This window comes from Rhinoraja longicauda, chromosome 12 (genome assembly GCF_053455715.1).
Source record: "Rhinoraja longicauda isolate Sanriku21f chromosome 12, sRhiLon1.1, whole genome shotgun sequence".
Taxonomy (NCBI): domain Eukaryota; kingdom Metazoa; phylum Chordata; class Chondrichthyes; order Rajiformes; family Arhynchobatidae; genus Rhinoraja; species Rhinoraja longicauda.
The window spans coordinates 8,970,241-8,983,194 of NC_135964.1; the positions used below are offsets into that span (position 1 = coordinate 8,970,241).

General features: G+C 40.5%; 1 protein-coding gene across 2 annotated transcripts in view; it reads left to right on the plus strand.

The window, feature by feature from the left end:
- Positions 1-12,954, plus strand: part of ofd1 (OFD1 centriole and centriolar satellite protein) — a 73,293-nt gene that overhangs the window by 48,641 nt on the left and 11,698 nt on the right. For both annotated transcript variants that reach the window (XM_078408977.1, XM_078408976.1), the window contains exons 17-20: positions 1,836-1,980; positions 3,391-3,488; positions 7,886-8,002; positions 12,199-12,476. In XM_078408977.1, the coding sequence (XP_078265103.1) occupies positions 1,836-1,980; positions 3,391-3,488; positions 7,886-8,002; positions 12,199-12,476 (638 nt within the window). The remainder of the gene's footprint in view (positions 1-1,835; positions 1,981-3,390; positions 3,489-7,885; positions 8,003-12,198; positions 12,477-12,954) is intronic.

Genomic DNA, 12,954 nt, shown 5'->3' on the forward strand with positions numbered 1-12,954 from the left:
CTCTCTCCTAAAGCTATGGCCTAATAAGATAATGGCATTTAAGTTTTTGACTCCACTCTGGGAGAAAGATTCTGACTGTCTGTCCTATTGTTGACTCTCATACTTTTATATGAGAGGCATAGACAGAGTCAACAAAAAAAGTCACCAGATGCATTAACAACTATCTTTAGTCCTCTCGGGCCCATGGCCCATTGAATAAATATGAATTTATGCCACTATCGGAGCAAAATTAGGCCATTCAGCCCATCAAGTCTACTCTGCCATTTAAATCTTTCCCTTCTCGCCTTAAACGTATGCCATCTAGTTTTAGACTCCACTATCCTGGGAATAATGATTGTGACAATTCGCCTCTCATGGTTTAGTAAACATTGATAAGGTAACCCCTCTGTCTCCTTTCCCCAGAGAAAACAGGTCCAGCCCATCCAGTCTCTCCTTATAACTCAAGCACTCCAGTCCTAGCAATGTCCTTGTGAATCATTTCTGCAAATTAATTAAACCAGTTTTCAGGCTTATTTCACAATAGGTAACAATTTTGGGCTGGAAAGATGAATAGGAATCTGGGGGGCAAAATAGGAACCCGAGGGTCAACTTTTTAAGTTCTGTAGGAAAATAGATTTTTTTAGATTTTTAGATTTAGACACAGTGCGGAAACAGGCCCTTCGGCCCACCGAGTCCGCGCCGCCCAGTGATCCCCACACATTAACACTATCCTACACACACTAGGGACAATTTTTACATTTACCCAATCAATTAACCTACATACCTGTACGTCTTTGGAGTGTGGGAGGAAACCAAAGATCTCGGAGAAAACCCACGCTGGTCACGGGGAGAACGTACAAACTCCGTACAGACGGCGCCCATAGTCAGGATCGAACCTGGGTCTCCGGCGCTGCATTCGCTGTAAGGCGGCAACTCTACCGCTGCGCCACCGTGCCGACCATAGTAGATGGGGATTGGCTGGTTCTACGGTCGAGGAAGAGGTGGAGGGCTTCAAGACCATCCTTGTGGGGGATGTTAATCTGCTGAGTTACTCCAGCATTTTGTGATACTGTCAACTTTTTAAAGTTATTGTCTACCTCTACTGTGAAAACTACGTGATCTAAACTATCTAAGGATGTGCATGTAGGATGTGTAAAAATAATTCTTAATTGCAGTTTTCAATAGGTGACATTGCACAGAAATTAAGCCAAACAGTATCTGTACAGATTCACTGGATATCTTCATATGGGCTTGAGTTCAAAGCAGCAGGAGTTGAACTTCTGAACTATATTTCAAAGGAAAAAAAAATCAGATGCTGGAAAATGTGAAACAAAAACAGAATATGCTGGAAATGTTCTGTGAGTCAAGCAGGTTCTTTGGTGAGGGAAACAGAGTTAATGGTTTAGGTTGAAGATCTTGCGGCAGAAATATATTGATCTGGAAACGAATTCTTTCAGACCTGCTCAACATTTCTGGCATTTGTTTCTTTCCTCAATTGTACTAATATATTTGTAACCACTTTTTTTTTCTATTGCAAAGCCACCACTTCTACTCGTCATAGTATTATTGCATCCTTTGTAATCTTGACTTTCTACCAATAAAACATAATTAGAATGAAAATAAAATGAAAAATGCCTGTTTATAGATTGCCTTGCAAGTTTTGCCAAGATCTTTTTGGAAGAGGTCTTATTTGGAATGAAGGAAAAGAAAATGAATTATTATTACCTAGACTGTATATTTTAAACATTTTAAGTTTAAAATGTTAAGTATAATATATCCTGAGGTGTTTAAGCATTTTAGAAATAGCTAGTAACAACCAAATGTGTGCTGATAAATACATGTTTTGTTTTCAAAAGGTGAGGATGGATCATTTATGGTCTGTGTTCCCAGTGTATCAGAACATCAGTCATCAATTACAACCAGTCGTGTACAATCCTGTGATTTTCAAGTTATCAATGCAGCAAATTGTCCCTTATCCATCATCGGTGCTGCGAATGAAAGGTAAAAATCCAGGCTATTCAACAGACGTTCCTAAGTCTTTTTGTAAATTATTCTGTAGTATTGACAAAAGAAATCCCAATTGTGCTTAAAACTAAACCATGTAGTAATTAGGAAAAACAAAAGCAACATATGAACCAGGGACAAGAGGCGGCTAGTGGGCCCCAGAAGTCTGCTCAGCTATTCATTACGATCATGGTTTATTTAATCAACCTCTATTGTACTTTTCTGTGCTCACCCTTTGACTCACATACAGTTAATGAGGTTCCGAGAACCAAGTTTTTCTTTTACCAAACCAAGTTAACTTTGATTGCCTTCTGACTTTCCTCCTTTCACTCTAAATGGCAATGCAAGGGGAACAAATGGGGCGCAGTGAATGACTAAGCATTACTAGTAGACTATATCTTTTGAAATGAACAAATGGAGCATAACCTAGCCTACTAATTTTCGCAATAAGAAAACGGTCCATATTTTTACCTCATTCTCATCACTTAATCTGATATTGGCAGTGCCCTAACACAAAAAAAATTACATTTATGTGCTGTTTAAGGTAAGCCTGAGTATTTTTCTGATTTTTGTACAGGTAAAAATTAAACTTAATTAAGATTATGTTTATTTCATGTCATCCTTTTATTTTCATTGCACACTTGAAGTAGTTTGACAACATTGCAATAGTCTGGCATTTAATACTTCAAACCTACATGGAGGCCAATTCACTGGATGAATTTAAAAGATAGTTGGATAGAGCTCCAGGGGCTAGCGGAATCAAGGGATATGGGGAGATGGCAGGCACAGGTTACTGTTTGTGGATGATCAGCCATGATCCCAATGAATGGCGGCGGTGCTGGCTCGAAGGGCCGAATGGCCTCCTCCTGCGCCTATTTTCTATGTTTCAATGTTAGCTGCATTTTCAGTTGCTTGACATCCAAAGGGCACTTTGCAGGAGTCTATGTTCAACAGCCATGACTGATCACCAGAAATTCTTACTAGCTTTAAGATCATTCATAAGTTATAGGAACTGAATTAGGCCATTCTGAGTCTGCTCTGCCATTGAATCATGGTTGATCTATCTTTCCCTCTTCACCCCATTCTCCTACCTTCTCCCCATAACCTTTGACACCCGTACTAATCAAGACTTGTCAATATCCTCTTACCTTATAATTGCAGTAAAATACACTAATATTCACTCACAAGTAAATTAACTCTTAATTGAGGATCCACACTTTTAGTTTTAGTTTTGATGGCAGTACTGTACAATCATTGCACCTTTACTAAATCAGGCAAACAATATTTGTTGGGATGAATATTTTAACACAATTTTATAATGGAAAAGAGAAACTGAACTTTTTACTCTGGCAACTTTAACAGCAGTGAATATCTTGATTTTGTTTTTCTATTCTAATTAACTTGCAGGTCAGAAAATAATCAGATTGATAATCCTATGTCTATGCCTTCAACATTTCCAATGTTTAAAGAACGACTCGATCAACCAGATGATCAATGTGAAATCAGTAAGTTAAATAATTGATTTATTTGATTTTATTGAAAATTGACTGGTCTGTAGAATTTTATAGATAAAAAGAAAACTCTGAAGTCCAAATCTATATCTAAAACCTGGAAATGCTTATCTGATCACTCAAAAGATGTGTAATGGGAAGTCAGGTGAATTGCATGTATTAGACTAAGAAGGAGAAGGAAAGGCGAATTCAAGAAACTTTTTTAGTTTACTAGGAACTGGATAATGCATGCTCTGGTTTGCCACTAAATTTGCAAAATTATTGGAAAAGGGAGGAGTATAGACAATAATCATCTCCACCAATTTCTTAAAAGAATCAGAAGGGATTTTGTAGACCTGGAAAGAATTATATTGGGATATGTAATGAATTCATGAGGGAATGAAAGACTGAATTGCAAGAGTAAATTTGGTCCAAGGCATTCCACCGCTCAGCTTGGTGTGGATCAGTCTTAGTGATGTAATTTTTAACATGGAAGTTTAAAAGTGCATCAGATGTGTTACTACAAGATCAAAATATTCCTGAAGCTGGAGCACATGAGCATTTCTTAAATGGGTCTCAGAGCAGCACGGTGGCGTAGCGGTGGAGTTGCTGCCTTACACTGGTTCGATCCTGACCTACGGGTGCTGTCTGTGCGGAGTTTGTACATTCCCCCCGTGACCTGCGTGGGTTTTCTATGAGATTGTCGGTTTCCTCCCACACTCCAAAGACATACAGGTTTGTAGGTTAATTGGCATGGCATAAATGTAAAATTGGTCCTAGAATGCCTAGTGTGTGTAGGGTAGTGTTAATGTGCGAGGATCGCTGGTCGGTGTGGACTCGGTGTGCCAAAGGGCCTGTTTCCTCGCTATATCTCTAAACTAAACTAATAAAATGTTTTTGCCTGCATGAATTCATATGCCTGCCTATTTCCTTCTGCATTAATCTCTGCTTTATTCAAGGCATTAACCATTGAAACATAAAATGGCTAGTTGATGACTTGTCACTTAAAGGTTTCCCTTACTCAGTACACTGCTAACAAGAGTATCTAATATTTGGACTGTCCACCCTTAACCACCTGAGGTGGACGCCATTAGCAGAGGTTTAACATGAAACTAAGGCAAATTGCTGGAGTAACTCAGCGGGTCAGGCATCATCATGTAAAAACCAGGAACTGCAAGTGCTGGTTGCCATGCATTTCTTACATGAGTACGTCACTTTAAGCATCAGTGATAGACATCTCTAACAAAAATTGGCTTTCTATTTAATGTCCAGCCAAGAGCCATCTGCAGGTCTTGTTCAAATTTCTTTAAAAGTTTCTAATATTCAGAGTATAGTTTTTCAATTTTCCTTCTTTAAGGTGTAAATAATGCCATGGCAGCACAATCCTGGAAAACCTCTCAGAATAACCAATTCATTCTAAAGGCTTTAAGCCCCTATTGGAGTCATCCTCTTCAGCTTGCCTCCGCCTTGTTCATCCTGGCTACATGCCTTTATTCATCAATCCCAAGAACTTAAAGCTATGTACTTTCTATTTGTATTATCCTGGAATTAATTGATGAAGGAGTCCAATCTTAAGATGTTACTGCTGAGATGCCTCAGTATCATGGCCTGTTCAATAAAGTACAGGGAATTCGCCAGGACTTGGGAAGGACATGGGGTTCTCCATGCAAGTCACTGTTCTGTAAACTACGTATTTTGTTGACCTCCCTTTTTTCAGTCTTAATGCACAGTCTTCCCTAATTATCAAATTCTTGATTAGTACGGGTGTCAGAGGTTATGGTGAGAGGCCAGGAGAGTGGGGTTAGGTCGGAGAGATAGATCAGCCATGATTGAATGGCGGAGTAGACTTGATGGGCCGAATGGCCTAATTCTACTATCACGTATGATATTATGAAAGTGAACATAGCTATTAAGACAGTGCCCGGCCCTTCATTGCATATTAGACTGGTCAGAAGGAGTGCTCCCTATCGCAAACACTAGATCTCCTACTGCCTTCTGTGTTACCTTTATTAACAGCCGATCATCTCTTTGTTGGAGCTGTAGGGCACAATGGGAACGTCTGTTGGATTTTTATTTCCCCAGGTCCAATCTTGGGCTTTTGGCTGCCCCAGACAAAATTGTAGCAGATACATAGTTCACCTCCTCCTGAGGCTTTTTTCCTAGCTCCTTTGTTATTTCAATGAAACTTACTTTGCCTATTTCAGTGGATGGATTAGCCACAAATGTTCCTGTTGTATCCATGGATTCATTATCCAGATGGTCTTTCCCAATTGAGCACACAACAGCTTGTGGGGAACTCCTGCCTCCATATTACTCATGTCCTCAAGATCACTGGCAATTAAAGGTTCCTAGCCACTAAATATGAAGTATTTGTGCAATCTGTTTCTCATTACTGCACTTCGCCGAGCCCATCTACAGGGATTGCAGCTTTTTTCCAGATTTCTGCAAATGGACTGCCAGCATTTTCCCTCACTGCTCAAGGGGCCTGATTCAGTAGATCCTGGAAAGTAATTTTTCTTTTTGTAGCCGCAAGATGCAGAACCCCAAAAGCATAGGATGCTACAGCATAAAGATTTGCTTTCTCTCACTCCTTGTTGCATTCATGAACTCCATCATATTTCTTATGCCAGAATATCGATTTGGGCTTTATATATTATAGAAACATAGAAACATAGAAAATAGGTGCAGGAGTAGGCCATTCGGCCCTTCGAGCCTGCACCGCCATTCAATATGATCATGGCTGATCATCCAGCTCAGTAACTTGTACCTGCCTTCTCTCCATACCCCCTGATCCCTTTAGCCACAAGGGCCACGTCTAACTCCCTCTTAAATATAGTCAATGAACTGGCCTCAACTACCTTCTGTGGCAGAGAATTCCACAGACTCACCACTCTCTGTGTGAAGAAATGTTTTCTCATCTCGGTCCTAAAAGACTTCCCCCTTATCCTTAAGCTGTGACCCCTGGTTCTGGACTTCCCCAACATCGGGAACAATCTTCCCGCATCTAGCCTCTCCAACCTCTTAAGAATTTTATATGTTTCTATAAGATCCCCCCTCAGTCTTCTAAATTCCAGCGAGTATAAGCCTAGTCTATCCAGTCTTCATATGAAAGTCCTGCCATCCCAGGAATCAATCTGGTGAACCTTCTCTGTACTTCCTGCACAGTGGCGCAGCGATAGAGTTGTTGCCTGACAGCGCTTACGGCGCCAGTGACTCGGGTTCGATCCTGTCCGTACAGAGTTTGTACCTTGATTTGATCCTGACTACGGGCGCCATCTGTACGGAGTTTGTACCTTCTCCCCGCGACCTGCGTGGGTTTTCTCCGAGATCTTCGGTTTCCTCCCAAAGGCGTACAGGTTTGTAGATTAATTGACGGTATAAATGTTTTTTTAAATTGTCCCTGGTGCAGGTTAGTGTTAATGTGCGGGGATCGCTGGTCGGTTCGGAGTCGATGGGCCGAAGGGCCCGTCTCCAGGCTGTATCTCGAAACTAAACACTAAAGTAAATTTTAAAAAGTGAGGAGGCAATTGAGTCATGCATAGGGATGATGCAAAATATTAAAGTAATTTAGTCTTCTAGTGTATGCGTCTGGCAAGAAAAAAAGTAAGTCGGCTGACTGCTATCCCTAGAGTCATTCACTATCCTCCTTGTTAAAGCAGGAAGCATGATGGCAGGACCAGTCGTTAGGGAGCTAAAATAAAACTGGGAAAACTGCCCTTTCCTCCCTAAGCTCCCTAATGACTGGTCCTGCCATCATACTTCCTGCTTTAACAAGGAGGATAGTGAGTGACTTTGAGATAACAATCATTGTACTTATTTGACATGAACTTTCCCTCTTGTTTTTCTTCTCTCTTAAATTGCAAGTTTGCAGTGGTTCATTACCTCATCAGGCAGCTGGTGGGGAAGTGGCAAACCATGTTCAATGAAGGCAGGGGTGACTGAATGTCCAAGGCTAAAGTTCAATCTAGCAGCCTCTTGAGAATCGGGCCATTCTCACTAAAGTTGCAAGGGTAATCTTTATAGATTTAGCATTATGAAAGAAAAGTAAAGGCAAACACAGATGTGCTACTCCTGAAATAAACGTGCAGACATTTGAGAGTAATTAAAAGGAAGTGCTTTACTCTGGAGACTTGCAAGACAGATGTCCAGCAATATTTACGTTGGTTAAAGAGTAAAATACATTTTCCGGTTTCCCAGGCAGTTAAACCTTTTGAGGAGATTTTATGATCAGATGTTTATTGAAAATTAAAATCCAAATCTTGTTTGAGAAAAGAATAGTAAATGAGTCTTTTAATGAGTAAACAATGAACCTGGTCAAAATTAATATTTTGTCACTGTTGGTTGCTTCTACGTTTGAGTTTTCTGTGTCATTATAAAAGTCAAACAAAGAGCCTATTGTGTATTTCTTACAGTGCAAGGAGGCATTTCAATGCTTAATGAGAATGGATCCCAGTGGTGGCATGAAAACGGGGATAAAGGCTCTGTTTCTTCACCAGGCCAAAAGATAATTTCCACTCCAGCAGATGCATGTGAGTTCCCTGCCATCTTGTGGTATGTTGTGTTAGAATGTAGGCTGCTTTAATGCCCCTTGTTAAAATGGGAGAGATCTATATTCTTAATATTTTCAATTGATCTTTGTAGTTTATTATAATATTCTTTATCAATACTTTGCTGTACTTTCCTTCAAGAGTATTATGAGAAGATAAATATTCTCAATTCTCAAATAGGATATTTTCATACAATATGTAGGAAATTATCTAGTGTGGAGTACTTTCACTGCTTAGCTTGCACAGGCTGAGTGGATTAAGAAGATTTGAAAACTGGGCAGCTTTTGACTCCTAATCTCTCTGCTATATTTTGTTAACCAACTTATTTACCAGCATGTTTATATCATCTAATTCCAAAGCAGTGTTAAGATATAGAACACATACAAAAAAAATATCAGTTGCAATGTACCCTGGTTTATGCCAGGATTGTTTGGTATTTAAACCTTGTTAGAAAACGGCTCAAAGGAAACTCCATGTGCATCAGTGTATTAGTTATTTATTGTTTGGTTGCCATGTTATAGACAATAGACAATAGGTGCAGGAGTAGGCCATTCGGCCCTTCGAGCCAGCACCACCATTCAATGTGATCATGGCTGATCATTCTCAATCGGTACCCCGTTCCTGCCTTCTCCCCATACCCCCTGACTCCGCTATCCTTAAGAGCTCTATCTTGCTCTCTCTTGAATGTATTCAGAGAATTGGTTTCCACTGCCTTCTGAGGCAGAGAATTCCAGATTCACAACTCTCTGACTGAAAAAGTTTTTCCTCATCTCCGTTCTAAATGACCTACCCCTTATTCTTAAACTGTGGCCCCTTGTTCTGGACTCCCCCAACATTAGAAACATGTTTCCTGCCTCTAACATGTCCAACCCCTTAATAATCTTATATGTTTCAATAAGATCCCCTCTCATCCATCTAAATTCCAAATTTATACTGGCTTAATGAATAGTGTTTCTGCACATTATTTCTAGTATTTATGAGATTTCTATTACTTAACGTTTGAGAGGCAATCAATTTGATCATCAATTCCATTAATGGAAATTTGCTTTCCCTGAAGATGATGGCACAGCTGGTACAGCTGCTGCCTCTTAGCGCCAGAAATCCAGGTTCCATCCTGACTTTGGGTGCTGTCCTTATGAAATTAGCATGTTCATCCTGCGACCACACAGGTTTCCTCTGGATGCTCCGGTTTGCTCCCACATCCCAAAGACGTGCGGATTTATTAGGTTAATCTGCCTCTGAAAATTGTCCCTGGTACTTAGTAAATGAATGCGAAAGTGGAATAACATAGAACTAGTGTGAACAAGTGTCCAGTACATTCCACTGTAAGTGGATCTAAGGTTCAAGTAAATAGAAATTAATGAGGCAAAATGGGCAGCACCTAAGATATGTTTTGCAAAACCTTTTATGATTTAATTTATGAATTTTATCAGGCAGTGCAGTGGTAGGGACCCAGGTTCAATCCTGACCATGGGTGTCATCTGTGAGTTCTCCCTGTGACTGCGTGGGTTTTCTTCAGGTACTCCAGTTTCCTCCCACACTCCAAGGATGTGCAGGTTTGTAGGTTAATTGGCTTCTATAAATTGTCCCTAGTGCGTAGGATAGAACTAGTGTATGGATGATTACTAGTTGGCACAGAATCAGTGGGCTGAAGGGCCAGTTTCCACGCTGCATCTCGAAACTAAACGAAACCACATTTCTCAAGAATGTGGGCCCACAGGTTGCATAACCTACATGTGGCCTATGAATATGAAGATAATTATACAGAGAAAAAATACTGTAGATGCTGGAAATAAAAACAGAAAGGTCTGGAAATAATCAGCAGATTAGCAGCATCAGTTGCGATGAAGAATAAACATTTCAGGTCAATAGCCTTTTGCCAAAAGTGTAAATTTCCAGAGGCTGGGGAAGTGCAAAAGGTAAGATCGGTCTTCGGGTGGAATACAGGAGAAATCAATTAAAAGGGACAATGGTGCAAGATAAAAGCAGATGGTAATAAGCAATGGGGATATGCAAGCAATTGGTCAGGAAAAATGGGAATAGAATCACTGTGTGAAGTTGTTAAAGTTGAATCCAGAAGGTGTTTTGCCTGAGGTGGTGCTGTTAAGGTGCTAAATAACTCGACATTAAATATTGTGATAGGAGTGTGTAGGAAGGGAATGCAGATGCTGGTTTACCCCGAAGATAGACACAAAATGCTGGAGTAACTCAGCGGGACAGGCAGCATCTCTGGAGAGAAGGAATGGGTTTTTGGGTCGAGACCCTTCTTCAGACCGAAGAAGGGTCTCGACCTGAAACGTCACCCATTCCTTCTCTCCAGAGAAGCTGCCTGTCCCGCTGAGATACTCCAGCATTTTGTATCTTATTGTATTTTGAGATGTAGATCAAATAAGATGAGAATGCTCTGGATGTTTCAATATCTCAGAAGTAATGTAATAATGGAGTCTTGGTGAAAGAATGTGTTGGGAAGATCTTTGTGCACCACAGCAGCACTGACAATGGCAAACATGCCGTTGATTTTTTTTTTAAGGCCTTTAATGCATTAAAAATTGATACGGTCAGTCATTATTATGTGCTAAGACTTGCATTTTTGAGGTTTAGCTATCTGCTTTGTCAACCTAATGTGACATGGACCTTGCATCCTTGGTTATCTCAAGCTAGTAGTAATTTCTTAGCCAGTTTGTCAGATAGGAGACTAATGCAGCCAACACCTTGACTCACAATCTCCTGCTAAACAATAGCGAGAGCAGTCAACGCTGCCAATTTCATGGCACTGCTGAAAGGGTTTTAAATAAAATGTTTTATTCGAACAGCATCTTACAAACAATACGATACGATAGAACTTTATCTACCCCAGGAGGAAAATTGGTCTGCCAACAGTCATAAAACACAACAAGATACATGAAAAATGAAATGAAAGTGCCGAGTGGAGAGGATTGGGGATGTGCAAAGATTGGGGGGGGGGGGGGGGGGGGGTCAGTCTACCCCACGACAGAAGGGGGAGGAGTTGTACAGTTTGATAGCCACAGGGAAGAAGGATCTCCTGTGGCGTTCTGTTGCTGCATCTTGGTGGAAGCAGTCTGTTGCTGAAGGTCCCTACAGCTTCTGCCACCCAGCATGATAACGGCTGCAAACGCTTGCGATCCACCATGATTGCCCTCCGTCATGCACCAATCCGGCTTGGAAATATAGAACATGGCCTTCATAAGAACAATGTTTATTATGTTGTGTTGAAAAGTAATGACCAAAAATGTTCATTCAAAAGTTCTCTAATCTGAGTGCTCCCCAATTTTAAAACTTTATTTCAGATTTCCATCTTGCACAATGCTAGAATATTTTCTTTGAGAGAAACCTTCAACCAAAGCCGTATTCTGTTCATTAAACTTGTGTGTCTGTGTGCACAATTGTAACATGACAAAATCCAAAATACGTTTAGGTCCATCATTCCCTATTACCACCACACGCAATTTCATTTACAGTGGCATTCTTCAAGCGAATGGCTTGTGATTCTTCAATGTTTCTTTGGTTCAGGGATTTTCTTTATAAAAATCAACATCTTGTTCTGGCAGTAAAAAATCTTTGCAATGTTGTAAGTTGCAGTAATGCAAGCATGGGTTCATCTTGTATGTTGATAACCAAGTATGCTACTTGGGCCAAGGTCACATTACAATTCAAACCTACATAGACATTCATAGAAGAAGTTCATGCCAATGAGAGTTTGGTATGGATGTGTTGTATTTGGAATAAGTAGACAAATTATCAAAGCAAGTTTAAAAAACAGTCAAGATAGACACAAAATGGTGGAGTAACTCAGTGGGACAGGCAGCATCACTGGAGAGAAGGAATGGGTGGTGTTTTGGGTCGAGACCCTTCTTGTCTTGACCTGAAGTGTCATCCATTCCTTCTATCCAGAGATGCTGCCTGTCCCACCGAGTTACTCCAGCATTTAGTGTCTATCTTCAATGTAAACCAGCATCTGCAGTTCCTTCCTACACATTAAAAACAGTAGTTGTTTTTTCCTTTTGTGTTCATGGCATAAATATGGGTTTTCTGTACTTTGGTACCAACAAAAATTCATCTCTTTGTTCATTAGAATGAACATGATAACCACGAAATCAATTTGAGAAAAGTAAGTGATCCATCTATGTGACTCCTAATAAGATTTTTATGGTGTACAGGTAAAATTGAATGGATTGAAGATGAGAGAAAACATAGAGAAGACGAAGAAGAAAGTAAAGAGGAAGAGGGAGAAATTGGGGAAGACGATGGAGAAAGCGAAGAGGGAGAAATCGGGGAAGACGATGGAGAATGCGAAGAAGACGAGGATAATGAAAGGGTGAAAGAAAACGCTTGGGAAGATCAGATCCCAAGGGATAAGGAGAAACAATGTCTGGAAATCCAGGGTCCAAAGGAAAGAGAAGAGACAGAACCGGAATTACAAGAGCAGGAAAACATGGTAATATTTTCCAGTGTGCAATATCTTCATTTTATATCAGCCTATTGCCCATTTTGAATATTGTTCTTATATATAATGGATGAGCCTCGCTATTAATGGAAAGCATTTCAGAGAAGTGCCTGAAAAAACTGACTGACCACGAGCTCATCCACATGCAAGTAAAGGCACTGAAAAGCAGGTATGAAAAGTTAGGACCCTGCTGCTTTGCAGACAGATCGGCTGTGAAAACCAATGGGCAAATAAAGAGCAGAAAGTGGCCACAAGTATAAATGGATGGACACACAGCAGAAAGTCAAAGTTAGGGATAAAGAAACTGGCTGGGATCGGAAATATTTTTCTTTGGTCTTTGTTGGGTGTGTATAGATGTGCAGAATCCAGCCAATCCCTTTGTTGACTTGACAAGCGGGTCAGGAAGGCCAGCTCTGTCCTGGGTTGCCCCCTCGACTCAGTACAGGCAGTGGGAGAGAGGAGGATGATG